General features: G+C 33.1%; 1 protein-coding gene across 10 annotated transcripts in view; it reads right to left on the bottom strand.

Moving 5' to 3' along the window:
• The window catches only part of Myo9a (myosin IXA), a 261,808-nt gene that overhangs the window by 56,144 nt on the left and 180,608 nt on the right, over positions 1-25,056 (bottom strand). For 4 of the 10 annotated variants that reach the window (XR_007343894.1, XM_048793402.1, XM_048793403.1 and 1 more), the window contains exons 27-33: positions 22,218-22,317; positions 21,367-21,582; positions 14,977-15,089; positions 10,603-10,745; positions 7,300-7,523; positions 6,668-6,784; positions 4,516-4,704 (exon numbers count right to left, since the gene is read on the bottom strand). Coding sequence is in view for 9 of the 10 variants with exons in the window: in XM_048793402.1 (XP_048649359.1) it covers positions 4,516-4,704; positions 6,668-6,784; positions 7,300-7,523; positions 10,603-10,745; positions 14,977-15,089; positions 21,367-21,582; positions 22,218-22,317 (1,102 nt within the window). In the remaining variant the exon portion in view is untranslated. The remainder of the gene's footprint in view (positions 1-4,515; positions 4,705-6,667; positions 6,785-7,299; positions 7,524-10,602; positions 10,746-14,976; positions 15,090-21,366; positions 21,583-22,217; positions 22,318-25,056) is intronic. The other 6 variants (XM_048793401.1, XM_048793404.1, XM_048793408.1 and 3 more) reach the window with 2 other exon arrangements.

The following is a 25,056-nucleotide window of genomic DNA, read 5'->3' as shown; positions in this document are numbered from 1 at the left end:
TAGTTCTGGGTGCATAAAGCATTTCTACAGGTGGGCACACAAGAGAACATTCCCAACCAGAGAAAGATCTGATCACTATGCTACAAACAGGGGCCCTCCTTCCAAAAAGTAAATAGGTGAACAAACACACCCAAGAACAGAAAAAGCCTCCCTGATTTGCATCAGAGGTAAGTTAATGAGGTTATCCTCTATGTTCAGAAAAACATAGAGGGGGTATGGGTATGGGTATCAGGAAGGTTCAATAAGAACGTCTTTCCATAGTTTGGCATGAAATAACTTAAATCTCTCTAGTGTTAGATTTTCATTTCACTGAAAATAAAAAACTATATTCTGGGGGAAGATAATCAAAATACACAAGAATTGTAGGACAGCTTTAACAGACCAAACTTAAGGATTATTGGTATAGAGGAATAAGTAGAGATACAGGCTAATGGCACTGAAAGCCTATTTAGTGAAATAACAGCAGAAATATTTTCAAACCTTAGAAATGAAATGGGCATCCAGATACTAAACCATGACACATTTTAATTAAATGCCAAATATACAGAATAAACCTCAAAGATAAATGTCAAGTAAACCAGTATGAATAACAAGATTGCGTAGAAGAAACCTTCATATCCAGGAGGTCTTGGAAGGATGTATCAAGTCCTCATGAAAAAAAAAAAAACCAACCAAGAGTGCTATATCCAGCAAAGCTATCCTTTAGAATTAAAGGAGATATATAAACCTTCCAAGATAACCATGAACTAAAAAATAAAAGAACTGATGACTACTAAGCCAGCAATGCAGAAGTTACTTAAACAAGACCCAAATCTAAGTTGCTTACAAGAGACACACCTCACAGGCAAAGACATAGGATAAAAGTGAAAGGATGGAAAATAATATTCTATAAAAACAGAAACGGGAAAGCAATCAGGGTAGTTACTCTCTTTCCAACAAAGTAGACTTCAAGACAATCAGAAGAGATAAAAGAAGGTCATTATATAATGATAAAGGGAACAACTCGATAAAAAGATATAACAATAGATAATGTTTATATACAAATATCAGTGCAACTAATTACATTAAATAAACACTATTTGACATAAAGGCTCAGACGGATCCCCCAACAGTAATAGTGGGTAATTTTAACATTTCTCTCTCACCAACAGAGCCATTTAGTAATAAAATCAGCAGAGACATTTCAGACCCAAATCTACAGAACATTTCATTTCGTAACAGCTGAACACACATCATTCTCAACTTTCTCCACAAAAGACCATACCTTAGGCCACAAATTAGCAAATACAAATATAAATATTTAAATCTTCACATCTTATGAGATCATAATTGAATGAAATTAGAGATTAAAACCAAGAAAAACCATAGAAACTAAACACATGGAGACTGAACAACACACCTGTGAATAATGAAGAAGTAAGATCATGAAAAAAAATTCAGGAGAGAAACTTAAAAATTCTTAGAATTGGAGGCTGGGGTGGTGACTTAGCGGTAGAGTGCTCGCCTAGCACATGTAAGGTCCTGGGTTCAATCCTCAGCACCACATAAAAATAAATAAATAAAATAAAGATATATATAAAAAAATTCTTAGAATCAAACAAGAATAGAGATATAGCATACCAGAATCTCTGGAACACTATGAAAGCAGTTCTAAGAGGAAAGTCTTCAAAGTTCTGCAAAATAACAACAATTTCATAACCTTCATAACCAGTAGAAAGAAAGAAGTGACTACAGTCACTCTTCCAGTCAAACCGAAATTAGTGATATAGAAAATAATAAAATACAATGGATCAACACAATAAAAGTTGGTTCTTTGTAAAGATAAAAAAGATTAGTAAACCATTAGTCAAAGAAAAAGAAGACCCAAATTAATAAAATTCAAGATGAAAAAGGAGGTATCACCACAGACATCACTGAAATCCACAGGATCATTATTTTGAAAATTATATTCCAATAGTTTGGAAGATGTAGAAAAAATGGATGTCTGGACATTGAACCAAGAAAATATTAAAATATATATATAAATATATGTAGGAAAAATATAAAAATATACAGGAAAAATATAGAAAATCTAAGCTGAACAGTAATAAGTAATGAGAAGAAGGAGTAACAAAAATCCTTCCAACAAAGAAAAGCCTAGGACCAGATGGATTTTCAGGTGAATTCTATCAGATCTTTCATAAAAAAACTAATGCCAGTTTTCTTCAAATCATTCCACACAACAAGAAAATGAAACTACAGTTGGTGAACATAGATGCAAAAATCCTTAATAAAATATGAACAAACTGTACTCAACAATACATTAAGAAGATTATCTACCAAAATCAAATTTGGCTTTATTCCAGGGATACAAGACGGTTTAACATATGCAAATCAATAAACATAACTCACCACATCAACAGAATAAAGGACAAAAACCACATGGTCATCTCAATAGATGCAAATTAAAAAAAAGTCTTTGACAACAAATTCAGCAGCCATTCATGATAAAATACTTAAGAAACTAGGGCTAAAAGAAACCTATCCTCAATATCATAAAGGTTATATATGACAAACTCAAAGCCAACATTCTACTGAATAGGGAAAACTGAAAATACTTTCTCTAAAATGAGGAACAAGACAAGGATGTTCATTCTCACCTCTCCTATTCAATACAGTACTTGAAATTTTTTCCAGAGCTAAGATTGAAAGACCGCCAAGGATCAGAGTGAGGCAGAATTAATACTGTTAAAATGGCCATATTACCAAAAGTGATCCACAGATTCAATACAATCTTCACAAAACTAGAAAAAAAAAAGTCCTAAAATTCATATTGAAGAATAAAAGACACAGAACATCCAAAGCAATTGTGAGCAAAAACAGAAGTACTTGAGGCACCGCAATATCTGATTTCAAATTATACTATAGAGGTAAAATAACAAAAAACAGAATAGTACTTGCATAAAACAGACACATAGATCAAAGAGAACACAGAGACAAACCCACATAGTTAGTCATGTAATTCCCAGCAAAGGCAACAAGAACAACAAAAAGATTTTTTAAAAAATAGTGCTGGGAAACCTGAATATTCTTATGTAGAACATTTTCAACAATTAGTGAAATGCAAATCAAAACTACACTGAGATTTCATGTCATTCCAGTTAGAATAGCTGCCATCAAGAATAAAAATAAGAGGGCTGAGATTGTAGCTCAGTGGTAGAGTGCTTGCCTAGCATTTGTGAGTCACTGGATTCAATTCTCAGCATTGCATATTAATAAGTAAAATAAAGGTCCATTGATAATTAAAAAATATTTTTTAAAAATACAAAAAATAAATGTTATCAAGGAAGTGAGAAAAAGAAAAACACATACTGTTGGTGGGATTGCAAATTAGTACAACCACTATGGAAATCAACATAGAGGTTCTTTAAAAGACTAGGAATGGAACAACCACATAAGCCAGGTATACCACTCCTCAATATTTATTCAAAAGAAAGTCAGCATACTATAATGATACATGTGTACCCATGCTTATACCAGCACAATTCAGAATAGCCAAATTATGGAACCAATCTAGGTGTCCATCAACAGATGAATGCATAAAGAAAAGTGGTATACATACAGAGTGGGGTTTTATTTAGCCATAAAGAAGAAAAAATTTGTGGGAAATATTAAATGAAATAAGCCAAGCTCAGAAAGCCAAGGGTTATGTTTTCTTTCATCTGTGGAATCTAGAGAAAAAAATTTTTAAAAGGATTTCATGAAAACAGAAGACAGACCAGCAGGGTAGAGAAAAGTATCAAGGCAGGGAGGAAGGATAGAAAGGGGAAGTACTAAAAAGCAAAATTGATCCAACTATGTTTTGTGCATTTATAAATATGCCACAATTATAATGCACCAATAAAAAATAATCAAAACAACAAATAGAGGCTAGGGATATAGCTCAGTTGGTAGAGTGCTTACCTTGCATGCACAAGGCCCTATTTTCCTAAAAACTAATTCAAGGGGAAATAAAACTGGTGGGTCCTTATATAAAGGCCACTAAATAATACAATGAATCACATCATTAACCATTGTTTTTCAAAAGGAAATTTCATGTGCTAATTCCTACTGAGAGTATAATCTTGAGGGTACCACACTATACTTTAATTCAATGAAAAAGGCATTCATCACAGAGAGTTTAGAAAATACAGTCTGGGCTGGGGATGTGGCTCAAGCGGTAGCGCGCTCGCCTGGCATGCGTGCGGCCCGGGTTCGATCCTCAGCACCACATACCAACAAAGATGTTGTGTCCGCCGAAAACTAAAATAAATGTTAAAAAAAATTCTCTCTCTCTCTCTCTCTCTCTCTCTCTCTTAAAAAAAAAAAGAAAATACAGTCTGATAAACTTAAAAGAATCAAGTTTGAAGGAGCTAACACTAAATTGATGTGTATCTATAATGTTTTATTCACAAACTAGTTGTCCTAAACAGTTTTTAAAAGGATTCATAACTGAATATATCAAAATACATGTATATCAAAATATATCACATTTACCTTTGTGGCTGTGCTGTCTGAAGTCTTGAAATCATTCATGTATTCATCTAAAAACACTTTGAAAGTGTTGACCCAAACTCTCACTGGAGATTCACTCCAATCACGCTGCTCAAGCCTCATGGTCTTTTCCAGAATCTGTTCAAACAGTGCGTAGAGGTCTTTATACCGTATGCTTTTACCATCATCCATCTAATAAAAAATAGAAGAAATGTAAAGTTTTATGAAGAGATTCTTTAAACACAGAAGATTGATTAAACTTCTAGTGGTAATATTTAGAATAAAAATAAGGATCTGATGAAGTTCTTCATGAGCAGGCTGATGAAGTCATGTGGTATCTATAAACTTCTAAGTTTATATAAAAATAAAACTTCCTAAGTTTTAGTCAAAGCCTAACAGTTAAACAATGTAATAAATAAACAAAACCTGAGAACTGCTCCCTTACATCTAGCTTTTTAATTTTATCTCTAAAGATTATTTGTGTCTCTCTTACTTATTTCCCCCAAAATGAACTTTATTTAGAGAATTCTACTCTCTAAATAAATACTTGTAGAAAATACTTGATTCTTTGCTTAATGACATAACAGGTAACCTTCTTTATCTCTACTTATCTGAAGAAGAGTGGCATCCTTAGAAAACCACAATATTACTTGCAAAGTATCTAAATGGAATTCCTTCTAACTTGTTTAAAAGAATCTGGAATCTTATGAGAAACAAAAAAAGCTTTTCAATAATGAAAAACTATTGTGAATATTTAAAATTTATTTCCCTCTTCAGACTTAGAGACTAACCTTTTTTTGATACAGTGTTAGAAAATCACTATTATGCATTGCCTAGGAAGATCGTAAGACTAAAACCAGCCTTGGCAACTTAGGGGAAAAAAAGGCTGGGAGTATAACTCGGTGGTACAGTGTCTCTGGGTTCAATCCCCAGTACCAAAACAACAACAAAACAAGCAAACAAAATAAAAACCTTATGCTGATGAAAATATAAAAATAGAGTTTACACTAAAAAGTTTCTCTGATTTCTCTTTTCACAATGAACTGAAGAATCTACTGAACAAGGCTGGATGTGGTGGGGCATGATTATAATCCCAGCAATTCAGGAGGATGAGGCAGGAAGATCGAAAATTTGAGGCCTGACGTCAGGAACTTACTGAGGCCATAAGCAATTCGGTGAGACCCTGTCTCAAAATAAAACAAAAAATGCTGGGGATGTGGTTCAGTGCAAAAAAAAAAAAAAAAAGATTGAACAAAAACAACAAAGAAAAATCAGTTATGAATCATTTATAAAAGATGATTTATAAACACTAATAATAATTCAACAGACCAAAGCATTATTGAGCAATAAAAATAAATTTTCTAAAATATGACAAATATCATGTGAAAGTATAAGACAAATTTGAATGCCAGAAATGTCATACAAAAATCAATGACCATGGGGCTGGGGTTATGGCTCAGTGGTAGAGTGCTTGCCTAGCATGTATGAGGTACTTGGGTTCAATTCTCAGCACCATATATAAATAGATAAAAAAATAAATGTCCATTGACAATTAAAAAAATGTACCAATGGGCTGGGGATGTGGCTCAAGCGGTAGCGCGCTTGCCTGGCATGCGTGCGGCCCGGGTTCGATCCTCAGCACCACATACAAACAAAGATGTTGTGTCCGCCCAAAGTTGAAAAATAAATATTTAAAAAAAAAAAAAAAAAAAAAAAATGTACCAAAAAAGATCCATAAATAACTTAAAAAAAAAAAGAAATCAATGGACATATGCTGTCATAATTCCACTGAGAAAAAGTAGCATAATATATTCCACACATAGGAGAACTGGAAATGATAGCTTGGCAACAGAGCTAAAAGGACTGAGAAGTCAAAAAACTACAGAGCCACTGGGTGAAAAAGAATCCTACCCAAAATACCTGAATCAACATCCTAAAGACAATAAAAAAGCTCACAATATGGAAAAACTACTCAAGGAAATTTAGGGAAGGTATTAATATGAGGCATTTGGTATACTTTTCTTTACCCATAAAACACAAACAAGAAACAGAGAAATTTCTATTTGAACAAAGCCTCTGTACTATCTTCTAAAATCATTATTATTAAATTTTCCATATGTTGAATTGATGAATATCTGCTAACAGTCTAGCTTACCGCCAATGCTGATGAATAAAAGCTGAAGATATTCTGCCTAAATTCTTTTAGGGCTTTTTTAAATACAACATCCACTAGTGTATCCTTCTTGCTGTCCTCATTATCTAGGTCATGCATCTGAAGGCAACAGAAAGAAATGTATAAAATCAACTAATTAAAAAGAGACAAATGCAAAAGCTGAATTATACTGTCTTTTCAACAATGCCTGTCATGAAAGTGGAAGCTACAGGCTCTTATGATACAACCCAGGTAAAAGTATGACTATATAAGCAAACTTTTATATTAATACTAGATAATTTCTAAGGTCCCTGTGAACACTATATGATTTTATTGTTCTATTACCATAAGAACAATTCCAAATGGCCAAGGACAAGCCTTACCTTCATATCTGAAATGCAATGTTGCAATTATAGTGAACTGGAAGTCAATAATAAAGCCTAAAACCTTACATACCATCTATATAGTTGGATTAATGCATATTCTATTAATGCATATTCCATATTCTGGTAAATAACAATCTAACTTACTGAAGCATATGTAACCATCTCTGAAGAGCACATCTTATTTTTATACACATATATCCATCCATAATCAACGCTGCTCAGAGGCTTAACTCAGCAAGCAAAGTGTACCTTTTTCAGAAGAAATTCATCCATGCTCTTTAAATCACTAGTACTTGTTATGATTTGGACAGAGTCATTTTTCCAATGCACAGAATCCAAAGCCACGTTGCTAATCTTCACACTTCGCTTTCGCTTTGCCTTTGGAGAAGGCTCTTTGTTCTCTTTGAATTCTTTCCGGCAACTACCAGGTAGTTCTGGGCTCAAAGGAGGTGTTGGGTTATAATGAGTTAATTCTACAAATCAAGATAGAATACCCCAAAATATATATTTAGTAAAAAATATTGATCATCCCCATGCCCTTCTTTTTAACGTCCTTTAGTAAGTTACTGAAGGAAATACACAAAATATCTGAAAAGAAAAGTAACATTAATGTTTGTGGTCAGGAAGGTATACAATAAATCCAGATTGTACAATCGTACAGAAAATGTAAATAAGAATTATCACTACTTTTTTTTTTTTTTTTGGTACGGTGATTGAACTCAGGGACACTCAACCACTGAGCCACATCACCAGCCCTGATTTGTATTTTCTTTAGAGATAGGGTCTCACTGAGTTTCTTAGTGCCCCGCTGTTGCTGAGGCTGGCTTTGAATTCGAAATCCTACTTTTTCAGCCTCCTGAGCTGCTGGGATTACAGGCATGTAGCACCTTACCTGGCTAAAATTATCACTATATTTTAATGGTAAATACTATTATATCTTCCAAAGAGCTAAGGTCTGATATTGGAAATGTGGATGAAAGTGCCTTATAGAACATACAGAACATCAACCTAAATCCCAAGACCTCAGTTCCAAAGAAAAGCGGAGAGTATGCAACTAGCATATTAAATACTATTAATCTAGTCTCATCTCTGCTACATCTGTTTAAAAGAATATCCAGCTATATATAAGTTTAACAAGCCAGTGAAATTTGAAAATTATTAAATTATTAATTTTATTTACTATGTTCTATAGCCACAAGTTTCAGTGATAATAGTTGGGGATAGCTGGCAAGCTGTTAGGGAGACAGTTAACTCAACTGTCTTACTTTTGTATTTAGTATTTAGAATTTTGTTATATAACTGTCTGAATTTCTCCCAAAATTGTAGAAATAAACTGGCTTTGTCTGTAACAGAGAATTTTTCTCTGCAATTGTTTACACCAGAGATATGATTCCATGTAATCTTTACAATCTAGAACTAGACCAGACTTGTCAAGCCCCATCTGAAGCCTGTTGAGAACGTTGGCCTCTCACTTCATACATGCTTGTTTCCCTAATGCTTCTAATTCCATATTTTTTATTTTTATTGGTGCTGAGGATTGAACCCAGCGCCTCATGCATGCGAGGCAAGCACTCTACCACTGAGCTACAACCCCAGCCTCTCATTCCATCTAAAAGCTAACTTTGATAATGAAGCAAAAGAGTGGTCCCCTATATAATAACTGCCAACTAAAGCAGGAATTGAAACAAATTAAATCTGAAGCATGACACCAGAATAAAGAATATAAAGATACAGAATATGGGGCTGGTATTGTGGCTCAGAGGGAGAGTGCTCACCTAGCATGCATAAGGCACTGGGTTCAATCCTCAGCACCAAATAAAAATAAAGATATTGTGTCCACCAATAACTAAAAAAAAATATTAAAAAAAGATACAGAATATAAGTACATTTAAATTGATATTGACTGATTTTAATTCCATTGCATAACAAGTATCCAATTATTTCAACTGGTATAGTGTCTTCTAAGAAAATGACTCTATAAAAATTGTCCATAATATTATTTTAGCATTATAAATCAAGAGCTACATTAATAAAATTTTACCCAAATGAAAATAAAAAGCTATAATTCTAATTTTTATATAGGTGTCTTTATAAAGCAAACATAATAAAGTCTGATAATATTACTTCAACTAAAATATTTATGCATCTTTGGGATTAACAACAAAGAATATAATTATGGAAAATGAAAAATTTAGATTGATTATTGTCAACTAGACAAGATATAAGAAACTGAACACCTTGGTAATGCAATGGTAAGAAAATTCAAAGTTTTCCAAACTAAACTTGCAGTATCCACTAATTATCCATATCAGTTTGTTCGCAGATATAAGCAAAGCCACAAGACACATTTCTACCACTCCTTTTGAGCTGACAGGTGCCTCTGCTCCAGGCCATCCATTCCTAAGTCATGATTTATGATCCTTCTTCCTTGCCCCTTTATTTTGTCCTAGATATGAAAAGCTTTTGCTTACTTATTACTACTGATTCTATTCTATCCTTCCTTAAAAGATAACAGCTTTCTTCTTACGATCTCTATTTTAGTTAGTTCTGATATTTCACCCACTCATTACCACGTACCCACCTCTGATGTATATCCCTGAAGATAATTAACATCTTTACATAGTAGCTAAAAATCTCTTTGTCATCACTCAGAAAAAGGCCTAGGAAGAAGGGGTAATCTAATAGTGGAATTATTAGAATCCTTAGAGAGTGAGTAACGCTAACTATTGGGCACTTCTGAATATGTTATTATTCATGCTCCAAAACAAAAATAATAGCTATATTATAAGGCACTAGGCATTTGGTAGACATTGACATATAATAGTGATTAAGAATGTGGATTCTGGAGTTGGACTACCTGGATTCAAATCTTAACTCTTCAAATTACTATATGTGTATAAATAAGTAACTTCCTCATTGATATAATTATTATTCTCAGTTTATAGATGAGAATAATATCAACGCTGGCAACACTGTTGTCAGGATCAATTGAGTTAATACATGTAATATGCTTAGAATAGTGCCCTGCAAGTAGTAAGCACTCAAAGAGGGGCTGTTGTTGTTAATACTAATAATACGTGATTGGGCCTGGAGTCGTGGCTCGGTGGTAGAGCACTTGCCTGTCACATGTGAGGCACTGGGTTCGAGCCTTAGCACCACATAAAAATTAATAAATAAAATAAAGGCATTGTGTCTGTCTACAACTAAAAAAAAATTTTTTAAATACATATTTGTTAAATAAATGAATAATGGCTAAATGTTGGCAGTACAGAAGACTAAGGTTCACCTAAGATTCAAAATCATTCCTGAGGTGGTTGTTGCTTCATTGTTTTCTGCCACATATTCTTGGAGCTTTTAATATAGGAATACTGTAATTTTACTTATTAAGGAAGCATTTAACAATCCTGGTCCTACTTCATTAGAATATCTAGCCAACAGGATTGTCATTATAAATTCTAAAGAAATAGCAAACTTTCAGAAAGAGTAAATAGAAAATATAATTTTAAATAAAATTTTAAAAAGAGTCAAATAAAATTGGCTGTCAATTTTTACCATCTGGAAACTGATGAGATGGAATCACATCTGAACCAGCAAAGATTGCTGAAACCTCTGACTGAATGGCAGGTTTTACTCTAGTAGTTTTCTTCTCTCCTTGTTTCCCTTTGGCCCAGAATCTCATCTTAGCTCTCTGAGGTCTGTTTAAAAGGAGAAAGAAAAAAAAAAAAAAAAGGTATAGAAAGAAATCAGCATGTCCCAGTGATTCTGTATATCATACTAGATTTTATAAATTTTTCATTTATATTACCTCATTTAAATTTAATCATATTCAACCTTCAATTTTAACTTTACCTGAAAGGTAGTTTCCTCATCTTAAATATAAAAATAATAATTCTCAGAAAATTTAAATAATTTTCTAAAACAAAATAGGTACAAAGAAGTGGAACTAGGATTCCAACACAGGCTTTCTGATTCCTAAATTGATATTTTATCATTACTATCTCCCATCCAGGTTGGATTTAGCATATAGATATTATAATAACAAATAAAATACTTTAAAATAAATCATTATTAACCACCAACCACTCCAAAAAACATTACTTTACATTATTTGTAATTTCTTTCCAGTCTTTATCCATGTCAATTTTAATATCACTGCAATCATAATGTATGTATAATTTTACATCTTTTTATTATTATAAACGTTTTAATGTCACTAACTTATATTCACAAATTAGCAATAGTATAATTAACAACAGCCACTACTTATGTGAATTCTTATTTTGTTTTAGGCACAATGCTAAGTGCTTATATAGGAGTACTTTAACAACTTTACTTCTAACAAATTACAAGTTGAATATCTCTAATTCAAAACAATATGAATCCCAAATGCTATAAAACACAAAAATTTCTGAGTGCTATGACACCACAAGTAGAAAATTCAACAGACTTAGGTGACAGGTCACAGTCAAAATATAGACTACAGGTGTATATGGAACTTAATTTCATGTTTAGCCTTGACTCCTATCCTCAAAATCTCTGATTATATATATGCAGATTCCAAAATTTGAAAAATCTGAAATCAAAACACTAAATGTACTAAACATTTTGAAACAGAGATAATCAAACTGTACTATAAATATTATACATGTGAAAAACTGGAGATTTAAACATTAGGAAGTGGACGTGGTGATGCACATCTATAATCCCACCAACTTGGGAGACAAGGCCAGTCTTAGCAACTTAACAAGGCCTCAGCACCTTAGCTAGACCCTGTCTCAAAATAAAAAAGCCAGGTGAGGTGGTGCACACCTGTAAACCAGTGGCTTGGGAGGCCAAGGCAGGAGGATCCTGAGTTCAAAGCAACCTCAGTAACTTATCAAGGCCCTAAGCAACTCAGGGAAACCCTATCTCTAAATAAAAATAAAAAAGGGCTGGGGATGTGGCTCAGTGGCTTAGCGCCTCTAGGTTCAATTCCTGGTACCAAAAAATAAAAATAGGGCTGGGGCTGGGGCTCAGTGGTAGCGCACTTGCCTGGCATGTGAGGCACTGGGTTCGATTTTCAGCACCACATATGAATAATTAAAATAAAGGTCTATCAACAACTATAAAGACATTTTAAAATAATAAAAATAATAAACATTAGGGAACTCTCATATAGTTACCCAGTTAGTGAGAGACAAAGTTGAGAATCACACCTACTATACTATATTGCCTCTTTTAAGGGATTATATTCTCTTTCATTATATACATCAAGGAAATATCTCTAGGTAATAAAAACAGCTCACACTTACTGATCATGTATTATATATACTAACCTTGTATTAGGAGGTTTATTGTACATTAACTTGTAAATACATGAGTATGTAAATAAAACTTTAAATATCTGAGCATCTATTATTCCTTATATGCTAGATTCCTAATTTTCACAACTACCATGAGAGAGAAGTTTTATTATCTGTACTTTATACTTAAGCAAACTGAGGCTTAAAGAGCTGATGAAAATGGAAGTTAAAATCAGGGTTATTTGGTTTTGGATCCCATGTTTTTACAAAAAAACAAAAAGAGAGAGAAAGAAATTATTTATCTTTTATATTCATATCTTATAAAGAAAAATGATTCTACAGGGCTTATTAAAAACAATAGCATCCCTCTGCCACTCTCTCCCCACTTTCTGCTCCTCAAGACGATCCTTTTGAATTTATATAATTGGTTCTTCTGCTATTTAGTATTTATATTGCTATTATACCACGACCACAGATAACAATTCAGCATGTTCCACTACTCTTACTCTCTTCCACAAATACTCTAATTTTAGGTAGCTCAATATTCAGGATTTACTTTTAGAAATATTCAGTATTCATTTTTACTTTGTAACTAATCACAGATAAGACATGTAGTTCCCAATATGACCTATTTTATTCTAGAGGGTTTTTTTCTTATTTGTTCATGAAAATTGCTTTGTTTTACATTGTTCACTTTTCTTGTTTTCTTTGTATTGGGAATTGAACCCAGAAGGCTGGGGAAGCAATCTACCACTAAGCTACATTCCCAGCCCTTTTTATGTCTTGCTATGTTGCCCAATCTGACCTCAAACTTGCAAACCTTCTGCCTCAGTCTCCTAGGAGCTGAACTTACAGTCATGTGCCAAAATTCCCAGCTTACATTTGCTCATTCTTCGACATACAATTTATTTTCAGATGTTTTTCCTTTTGTATATATCTCCTTTCAATATGTTCAAACATATTAGGTACTCCATTTCATCTTGAAGAAATGCTTCCAAGCACTTTCTAACCTGCTCCAATCTAGAGTGGTTTCCCTTACTGCTTTCATCATCATCATGGAAATGACTTTGTCTCTTTCTTTTTATGATGTATGCTTTTGGGGGGTTATGAATCTATTTTCATCCATTATGACTACTAAGCAGCCTCTTCCAATCTGGAAACTTACATAATTTAGTTCTGTGAAATTTAGTTAAATTACTATTAATAATTTGTCCTCTCCATTTTCTCCATTCTATCTTTCAAGAACTCCTAGCATGAGAATCATTAGATCTCCTAAAAACCCTGTAATTCCACCTCTTTATCTTTTTTGCTCATCTTTCTGATATGTTCTGCACTTTTCTTACAAGCTGAGTTGCTGTTTTATGCCTTCATATTTTTAATTTCAAAAGTTGTTTTTATTATGAATGTTTCTCTTTCATGCACCATGTTTAGTTTCATGGATGTAATTATATTTATTATGCAGAAGTTCCATGATAGTTGCATTCATCTGTCTGGAAGTTTTCTATCCTCTGAATAGTGTATTTTCTCCAAGTTTCTTCTTAGTTTTGGTTTCTTCATTGTAAGGCATGGTCCTCAAATGTATGATGATTACTGGTGTCTAAATATGACTAAAAGTAGATTTTTAAAATGCTGCTTAGAAACTCTAGTGTGCATTGCATTAATGAGGCTTCCAAACTATATTCTTCCTTGTAAGTTCTGTGGCTGACCAATTTTACAGGAAGGGGGAGGACTAACGTCCCAAGGACTCTTTGGCCCATTTTCCTAAAGAGTATGAGAGAGTGTAGGAACTAAGGAAATGAAAAAAGCTAGGGGATTTTAAATCCCCTTGTTCCAAATATGTGCCCTGGCCCTCAATGGAATCTTGTAAACTCCAAGCGATCTTCTGTTTTATCCTTTCTAGAGATAAATTTCTTATTTTATGTTAAGACTGGGGAAGAAACTAGATACTTCCTTCTCAGCTTTACCCAAATGGTTTAGGATTCAGCTTTCTCCTATCAAGACACTCTGCTTCTAGTTTTGTGTATGTATTTTGTTTTGTCCTTCTTGTAGGGGGAGGGAGTAGAAATTAAATATATAACAGGTATACTTTCCAGGCATATGTTCTTTTTACTATGTTATATCTTATTCCCCAATTTCTGACTTCCATTATGTTTGGATACCTTGGAAAAGTCCCCTACAGTTAGTGATGAACTAGTCTACCATAGGGTCATGAACCAAAAAGAAGTTTTCAGTGAGGGTCCAAATGTTTATATAACACAACATGACACAAAGGTATTTATTTGAAAATAAAAAATTCATATGCTCTCTTAAAGAGATTAGAATTATTTCCTATAAACCTTTTTCTGAAACACTTAGCTAAGGACAAAACCAAGTCCAAAGCCTGAACATATTTTCAATTTCATCTAGTCTAATCTCTTTTATAACAAAAGACCACAAGTCACATAATGATTTACAGACTTCCCCCAAATCATAATGTATATAGGAAGTTAAAGCTCAACATATGTTCCTAAACTACTATGTGTCTGTAAATATTGGTGTTTATTTTTTGAAATGTCAGTAAAATAATTAATTCAAAAGCACAGTATTTAACTATTCAGACATTAAATAAAATTATATTACTATTAATCCTGTGAATAGTTTATACCTTATATCCGAATCTGAAGACTTCTGTCTCACTGTCAACTTCGTAATCTCTCCTTGAGACATTGCCTTATGAAGTTTTACTTGTTCATCAACTGAAGAAAATCTCTGTGATGTCTGCAATAATTACATATGCAAATACTTTAAAACCAAGTAAATACATGATAGCACTATAATTAAAACCAAGGTTATAGAATTATTTGAGAATTATAGTTGCTTTTAAATTATGCAAAAATGTAATTCATATTATGCAGAGATTTTTTGAAATAACAGAACCTACAGAAAACTCTATTAAACAATGTAAAGTAATCAGAATTATGGAGAATTTGGGTCAATGAAATTGTTGAATAGGACCTACCTAGGACCCACCAGTTAACAAAGAATCTCATATAGAAAAGTAAATAGTCATAACTATTCAAAGATACTTAAATCCAATCACTTGATAAATCTAGAACACTTTGTATTGCCTTTCAAACCTCTTTTTATTTATAACAAAAGGTGGTAATTATTTTTACCGCTTAACTATCATAGATTCTCATTATATTCAGTCAAGGTTTAGAGGAGCTAGAACACATAGAAGATAAGAAAAAACAAAGAACCCAAGAATAAAGGATCATTATCATTACTAATGTTTAAACTATAAACAATTTACAAAGCTATCAAACTGGGACCTGAATTTCAATTGGCAATTCTTGTTCCATTTGTTTACAATGTGTTCCTCTAAAGACAATCCCATTTCAGGAGAGAATTCTTCTTACATATTTGTTTCCTAGTATTTTGTTTCTCCATAGTCACAATATCATTTCTTTAGCCTTTTTTAATCAACAGAAACAGAGTATCCTGAAATATTAAAATTTAATGAGCAGGTATCTGTTTCTGGACAAGATGGAGTAACAGGGGCCTGCTTTACCCTTTTGCCTGAAACTTAAATAGACAAAATGAGAATACAAAACAGCAGTTTTTAAGACAATATATGGGAACGTCCATTGTGAATCCTACACCTGCCCCTTTTTACTGTCTTAAAATAGTTTATAGACTGTGATATAGAGAGGGAGAACCCAGATGAAACTTGATAAACTCCATGAATTGAACATATGAAGCTGACAAGTGCAAGGCCATTAAGAAAACTAGAAACAAAAAGACAGAATACTAGAGAGGGATACACCACAAAAGAACTCTGGAAACTACAAAAGGACACCTCTGAGTATGTAGTTGAATACTAATCAACACTGTTGTGTATATAAACAACCCAAGAGGGAAAGGACCACCTGAAAGGATTATAGGTAACAGTATCCATCACTCACAAAAGGTAATACTGCCTATCACCAAGAGCCAGAGTACAGACCCACACTTGTAACCCCAGCGGCTTGGGAGGCTGAGGCAGGTGGATCGCAAGTTCAAAGCCAGCCTCAGCAACACAGCAAGGCTCTAAGCAACTTATCCAGATCCTGTCTTGAAATAAAAATAAAAAGGGCTGGTGATGTGGCTCAGTAGTTAAGTGCTCCTTAGTTGATCCCTAGTACCCTCTACTCCCCAAAAAAGAATACATTCACCAAGAATAAAACATAGTCTTAAAAAAAAAAACCCAAATATGATCTGAACTCTTGACTCTACATACATATTTTATCCCTTGTATTCACTATAAACTGGTATATCATTTAAACCAACAATGAAGGTTCACATTTAGCAAAATCCAGAAATGTAGGAAATTTGACATTAAACAAATATTTCCTCAACAGATAAATTGTTCAAGGAACAAAAAAAGAGGCAAGGGAAATTCACAGATCAAGTGTGCCTTAAACATGAGTTTTAAATGACTTCTAGGACACTAACAAATGACTTCTAGGAAACTAGCAATAATGGAAGCCGCCTAAATACAGAAATAGTGGCATAATCTCCAAAAACAATAAAAAAGTAAGAAAAAATAAAACAGCACTATGCCTAGCAAAACAATTCAAATTACCTGTCAGCAGAAAGATAAATACATAATCCTAGCAATTTCTCTCATAGTCTCACTAGGAGCTTCTTCATAGTTCAAGGGCAATCTAAGAAAAACTATGCAAAAGTGAAAAGAGTAAAACTAGAAATGAGCTGAGGTAATAAAGTAAATGCCAGAAAAAGACAGTCCATTCAAAGTGTAAAAACATAACAGATTACAAGCAGATTGACTTCAGGGAAAGGACTTAAAAAATGCATGGGCTCAGGGAAAAAAAAAACATTGTTTCTGAGTAAAAGAAGGTAAATAAAAAGGAAGAGGTGCACTAAAGAGATGGAGTAGTGAAGAGAAAAAGGGGGCAGAATTCAGAATCTAGCAAGTAAAAAGAAAAGGAAAGGAAGAAAAAAAAAAAAAAACCCAACCCCAGAGGAAAAACAACATTGCCCCCATTATCACCAAAATGAAAACAAGCTTTTCATAAAGAAACTGTACTTTGTTACACTGACAAGGAGGAAGGTCTTGAACTTATCTTGTAAACCAACCAAATGGACAAAATGTATTAAAACATGCAAAATCTATACAAAGATACAAGAAAACAAAGCAAATGAATACCAAATGAGAACCAAAACAACTTAGTGATTAACCATATCCCCCTCAACACAAAACAAAAAAATCACAAGTGAAGGAAACAGAAATTCTCAAAATTAATTAAATATTCTTACACATATTTGAAAAATCTTTTGAATAAGAAATTAGAATTCAAAAATAGCAGAAAAAAAGAAATATAAACCAAAAAGTAATCAAATATTCACATATTAGAATCTGAGATACATCTAAAATTATCATCAGAAAAATATGTTGACTTAAAAAACTATATGAATAAAAAATAAATAAATGAATTCCCAAATCAAAATCTAGAAAAATAAGAAATTAATAAACTAAAGAAAACACATGGAAATATTGGGCTGGGGATGTGGCTCAAGTGGTAGCGCGCTCGCCTGGCATGCATGCGGCCCGGGTTCGATCCTCAGCACCACATACAAACAAAGATGTTGTGTCTGCCGAAAACTAAAAAATAAATTTAAAAAATTCTCTCTCTCTCTCTCTCTTAAAAAAAAAAAAAAGAAGAAGAAGAAAACACATGGAAATAAATAATACAGATAAAAGCAAAAATCAAAAAAGTAGAGAATGGGAAAAAACATTTTAAAATCCTGCAATTTTGTGAAAAAAATTAACAAAATAGACAAATGACTAGATAAATACACAAAAATCTAAAATAAATATGAAAAGTTAGATGAAATGGATAATTTCATAATAAAAAATGGTTTATCACAACGGACATTAGATAAAAAGCTTTATTAAAAAGACCAATTTTCCTAAAGGAAATAAAGAAACTATGCCACAAAAAAGCACTAACCCCAGGTGATGCTTCCTAGACAGAGAAATCCACCCAATCTTTAAAGAATATAGTCACATGTTATGAATTGTCCTTGAGATTTTGGGGGGAATGAAATACTGGTATAAATACAAAGTGTGTATTCAATAGTATAATTGCTCTTAGGGTTGACAATCCAAGAATCTGGGTGTTTAATACCAACCATTTTCTACCCTACAAAAGACCCAGTTCAAAATCACAAAGTCCAGACATCAAAATCATGTAAATAAACTCCCATTTTTACCCCGTATACAGATTGCAGAATCATAATAAAAATTTTTTAAAAAAAGAAAAGAAAAAAAAATAGAAAAAAAAATCATGTAAATAACCTCTTCTGACTTCCTTCTTTTGAGACACTACTAAGACACAGTCAAGGTGGTTTTCCCCTACTATAATATGAAAATAAACTGAGCTTTGCTTTATCAACAGGTTTTTCTGGCAGTCTTTTATGAAATGAACAGCAAAGAGAAAGAAAACAACACAGATAAGGATGAGAGAAAATAATAATAAAGAAATGGGGGGATGGATAATTAAAAATTTAAGTTTTATCCTGTTAGAGATAAAGAAAATGAAATTGTGGAGAGCTTTTTGGAAGTCACATCTTAAAAGAGATTTTTCTAAGTCTGGCTATCACATCTTTACAGAGATTATTTTAAGTCTGGCTAACAGTGTAAGAAACTATACAGAGAAAAGTATGTTTCCTATACTAATCTTTAAAATACTGCTTAGCAGAACATGTCATTTTCTTCAGTAAATGCCCCAATGGTGGATATAAGAAATAAGAATGGCATATAGACCCTAAATAGTTACTTAAATGGCAGTTGGAAGTAGGAAATTAAAAAACATGGAAGTCACACAAAGGAGTGAAACAACTACCCTTGAATCCTATCCCCACACCAAGTACAGCTGAATTTTTACCAACCAACTCAAGATATAATGTTTATCAAACCCCCTTCAGGTAATTCATTTGTGACTGTCCACATCCCTTTAGTTCAATTACTTCACAACTGGAAAAGTCAGATGTGATCATTTCTGCTAAGATTTAATGACATACTTTCTAGCAAACACCAGTGATACTATCACTTAATCCAGGAAAAAGAAATTGAGTTTTTAAAACTCCGTGTGCCCTCCCAAATCAAATCCCTTTAAAAACATCTGTTGTTGTTGTTTTTCCCACAGTGGTGGTCCCACTTAGAAACAAGAAGTTTTCATCTTCATGGTATCAGATAATGTTAGAGCAAGGTATATTTTCAAGACAAACAAAGAAACACATTTTAAAATTGTTCCTACCCTCCCCACCCCAAACCCTAATAAGTATCTGTTAGCATATTCTAGAAAGCAAAGCTTCTTCATGCAAGTGTCCACGAGAAACAAGCACCACCACCTGTTCCTAAAATAGCTAGTAATGAAAGAAGACAGTGAGAAAGCCGGAGAGATGTCTATGCAAGGTGCTCTACAACTATTGGCATGCAGTGACCATCAAGCAGGCGATCAGAGGCTAGAACACCAAAGGAGCTGAAAGCTCAAGAGCAGAAAGCCCAACTTCCTGATTCATCTCAGCAAGAGTTCCCAGTATGAAAGAATTCCACTACCAAAAGGACTAGAGGTTGTTACAGAGGAAACACTCAGGAACAAAAGAGCAGTTATAAATGCTAAATTCTTTCATGAATACATAATTTCATATGCTACATAAAATAGAATTTTAAATAAAATTAGTGTGTTCTATTATGAAATTTCATATTTAACTACTAATCATAACAAAACATATTTCATTATTTATAACTCAAACATAGGGCACCTTCAAAATGGAATTATTTGATCCTACACTGAAGACATATTAGTTCTAATCATATATATTAATAGATAAAACAAACTGTTTCCAACTTCTACAATACTACAGTTTGGCTCAGGTTAATGATATTTGTTTAATCATGAAACATGTTCTACATTCTTCTCTTTTTACTGATTTTGTTTTCCCACAAAGAACACCAACATTATCAAGAAAAAGCTGGGACCAATGCCCACAAAAAATAATGAGGGTATTTTGGAAATTAGGAGAAATTTTAGTTACCTAGGTCTTCAATGCATTCTAACAGCTTAAAACAATTCAAAAACTAAAATATTTAATAACTCAAAGAGCATCATAAAATTTTCTTCCATAATAATAACATTAAAGAAGAATAGTGCACAACCAACTCATGGATATGCATGGAAACAAAACATATACTTGTCAAACCACAAGTGTACCCCTAGTTTTGGTTAAGATTATAATAAAATTAAGTAGTACAGCTTTATTAAAACACAACTCTGATGTTAACAATTTATGATAATACAAATTCACACTATATAGAGCCTTCTATTTGACTGTGTTGATCCAGGGAGACACATTTTGCTCAATGGATTTTTAAAAGTTCATATTTATGTTCTATTACTGAAAAACTGGAGGAAGGAAGCAAGTTTAAAGGCTTAAAAAAACTATCAAAACAAATAAGTAAAAGTGAATAATATTTCAGTTAAAATTGACTTAATTAGTTTAATAGATAACCTATTCCCTAGACCAGGGCTCAGTAAACTACTACTACCAGCAGGTCAAATATAGCCCATTGCCTGTTTCTGTAGTTTTATTAGAATACTTATTATCGTTGCTGCTTTCACACTACAGTGGCCAAATCAAGTAAATGAAGAGTCTATACAACCTAAACATTCTAAAATATTTATTATCAGGCCACTTACAGAAAAAAAAATTCAAGGATATAAAAAAATTCAAGATACAACATCAAAAATTTCTGTATCAGTGATAAATAACCTTAATTTTGCTTGATTTATGATTTCATTATATACTGTTAAAATGCCCTTTATTTGAGTCCTAGTAAGTTAAGACTTAGCTACAATCACTGTGTTCACTGAGGTTTCCCATGTACAAACTAATAAATGAAAAGAAGCTGTGAAGATTAGCTAGCTTTAGATTAGCAAAGACTATTCCCAACAGATTTGTTGATTTTTTAATATTGCTGTAAATTTACCATTTCGGAGTCACTGTGAGAGGCCTGACCCACGCTGGATGCAGGCCCTAGCTCAGAGTGAGAAGCTTGGTCAAGGGAGAGAAGGGGCTCAATAATGTCATCGTAATCATCTTCCTCTGTATCCCCCTCCCCATCGGCAAAAGTACCTCTAGTCAAGAAATCGGAGCGCGTCCGCGCCATTCGAGCTTTCTTTTTATGGGCCGGTCTGGCAACCTGCTTGACCAAATAATAAAACAAATAACACAACAATGTTTTGTTTTGTTCTGTTTTGGAGACGATGCCAATGAAAGAGGGCTCATGAATTTCTTGAAATATCCCTCCACCCCAATGCCCTTTCCATTAATAGAAATAACAGAGATGACCAAAAGGAATACAAATATGTTACTTTCGACCAAGAATAAAAATGGAGGGCTGGGGTTGGGGCTCAGTGGCAGAGTGCTTGCCCCGCACAGTGAGGCACTGGGTTCGATCCTCAGCACCACATAAAAATAAATAAACAAAGATATTGTGTCCATGTATAACTAAAAAATTTTTTAAAAATAATAAAAATGGAAACCAAATCTACAATGTTCTTCTACATAGCCAAGTAAGTCATTCTTCACTGCCATAATGTCACACCAAAGTCACTTGAATAAACTGCCTTTTTTCTTAGCTAATTCTTTTTTTGTAAATATAATCTGAGTTTTAGGCACCATTTCTTTCCTGGAGTACACCTTCCTAATTATAACAAACTTAACTCATACTTCTTTCTCTAAGAACACTTGGGAATAAATGAGTAGATAAGGTGTTCTGCTTACAAGAACAGTAACTTCTAGAATAACATGCATCTATGTCATACAGAAGATGCTTACCTCTTGTTGGCCTGGCCCAACTAACTTCACAGGTTTTCCAGCTGGTTCATCTTGTTTAGGGACTTGAGGATTTCTTTTGTTTAAGGCTTCACTGTTTACACTTTAAATAAAACAACAGGATTACATTTCAATTCCTAGCAGATAGCCCATGGAAGTAGTCTTAAAATACAGCATGAATTATAATCAAAGAATTCTAGCAAATTCTATAAATATTTTCAGATCTTAGCAATCCCCAAAATAAAAACTCAGATTTTTTTCAGTTACCTAATCAATACTATTATCTAGAGTCTACATGTATGACTGAATTCCTAGAGTCTCTGCCATGATAGTCACTGGGTATACTCCACTACGGTGACATATGTTTAAACAAAGTGTAGTTCAAAACCTGAAGTGAATTTGATAAGAAAATACCAAATTCCCCAAATCTTTGGAATACTAGTCTAAGAAGGGGCCTTTTCATCTAATCATTATAAAATACCTGATAATCAACAATAACCAGTGATAATACTAGCTTTTAAAAATACCGAAGATGGTTCTTATTGGCTAGATAATTCTCTTTCTGAAATCTTTCTCTGTAGCCTTTTAATCTACTATCTCAGTTTTAAAACTTGAGGTTATACAGAATAACAACACTGGTAGGATAAGAAATTGTTACCACTTGGAAGAATGCTCCAAGCCATACAGACGTTATAGTGTTGGCTTGTGAAAATTTAATATGCTTGAATAACTATATGATGTGATTTTATCATTAAATTCTGTGCAGAAATGGATGTCAGTATCTGAAAAGAACATATACTTTCAGTGCTTCAATCAACAATATTAATTCAGCCCCATGAGCCTTAAAATTTATCAACAACATATTGCTAAACTCACCTCAGCAGGACTATAAATTCTTTTAAGAATCATATCCTACCTCCTAGTATAGAATTGTTTGAAAGTAGACATTAATTTATAATACTAGTTGATATGTAAACTGATCTTACATTCAAAATCTTTTATTTACCTTTTTGGGTGCTCTTGTATTTATTTATTTTATTTTACTTTATTTTATTTATTTATTTTTGGTACTGGAGATTGAACCCAGGGAGCTTTTCCACTGAGTTACATCCCAGACCTTTTTATTTTTTATTTTGAGACAGGGTCTCCATACGTAGCTTGGGGCCTTGCTAAATTGCTGAGGCTGGCCTGAAACTTAAAATCCTCCTGCCTCAGTCTCCTATCATTTAGCTTTTATAAAATGAAATCTAGGGTCTTTTATCCTAAAAGTAACAGTCCCGAAACAAATAGAGATGGCAATCTTTACTAGCTAAGTTTCTCAGCTATCTCCCTTTCTGACCAGTGTATGATCAAGCCAAACAATTTTAACTTTAGTTCTTGAAGAATTTTCTTGTGACTATTAAAAATCGCCACAGCTGACCTTACTTGTCTGCTTCCAAAGAGAAAGAAAGCAATTAATAGTATCTTTACCACCCAAAGTAATGTTTAAACTCATGGAATTTTCATTAGATTTTCCCAAGATTTCTTTTATGTCATCCCTCATTAAACAGATGAAGACCACTATGTACTTATCACCATTATGGTATTAAAAAAACACTAACCTAATACTATTTCCTAATCATGAGACCCAATGCTTTTACTTTTATGTAAACAATTTAATGTATAATTATTGAAGATAAGTAGATTATTAATATGGTAAAACAAACTACTTCAAACTATATTATCTTGGGAAAATGTAAAAGGGATAATTAACCAGGATGATTAATGTTTTTTGAGTCTACAACCAAGTCTTCACAAAACAGATTCACTCTATATTTAAGTATCTATACACACACATACATAGAAACACAATATCATGTCATTAATCAGAATGACAGGAATTCTTTTTAACACTGTTTTACTGGCATATGTGCTATATAGAGCCTTTGAACATCTATACTATCTCTAGGCTCATGGGCAGAAATTTAACTTCAAGTTTTCATTAAGTTAAAATGCATTTCATAATATGCAGAAACCCTCAGTAGAAAAATAAAATATTAATGGTCGTTGCCCATATTTATAAGGGTTTCTTCAAAATCTTACACAAATTTAAAGGCTGAAAGATTTATATACCCAGAGTACAACAGGAGAGAAAAAGGTATTTTCACTGATAATATGAAATTTCATTTATTTAGCCCTAAGATACAGCCTTCCTTTCACCAGTGATAGTCTCCTACAAAAACTGAAAGAAGCCATTGTATACAAAGACTTAATAGAAGTATCTTAAATGTTATTGCTTTTATGTATCCCTTAAAAAATGCTTTTCTGGAGTAGGGATGTAGCTCAATAAGTTGAGCATTTGCCTAGCATGCAGAAGGTTCTGGGTTCCATCCCCAGCACTGAAAAAAGAAGAAAAATAGCTTTTCTCATGACAACTACCAGTGTTTAAAAATATATGAAGGAACTTTCATTTATGTAAGGTTTCTAATGTAAACTCTTAGAAGCTGGAAGAATGGTGGTTGCCAGGGACTGAGGAGAGGGAGAGGTTATTTAATGGGTATAGTTTCAGTTTTGCAAGAAGAAAATATTCTAGAGTTCTATTACACAACCAAGAGCATATAATTAATATCACTGTACTGTATACTTAAAAATAGTAAAGATGGCAATTTTATGCAATATGTTTAAAACACAAAAACAGCTTGGACAGCTAGCTACATTACATATCTCTAGAGCAACCAGCATTTGTTGAATGCCTACTCTGTTTATAGCACTGTACTGACTTTCACAAATACTTTTTCACTTAATAAGGAAGAATAAGAAACTCTGCTATCAAGGATTCCTAGGGTATAACTACATCCAATTT

This window comes from Marmota marmota, unplaced genomic scaffold, assembly GCF_001458135.2.
Source record: "Marmota marmota marmota unplaced genomic scaffold, marMar, whole genome shotgun sequence".
Classification (NCBI taxonomy): Eukaryota; Metazoa; Chordata; class Mammalia; order Rodentia; family Sciuridae; genus Marmota; species Marmota marmota.
Note: the sequence above shows the minus strand (reverse complement) of the source record. Positions and strands in the feature narration are given on the sequence as shown.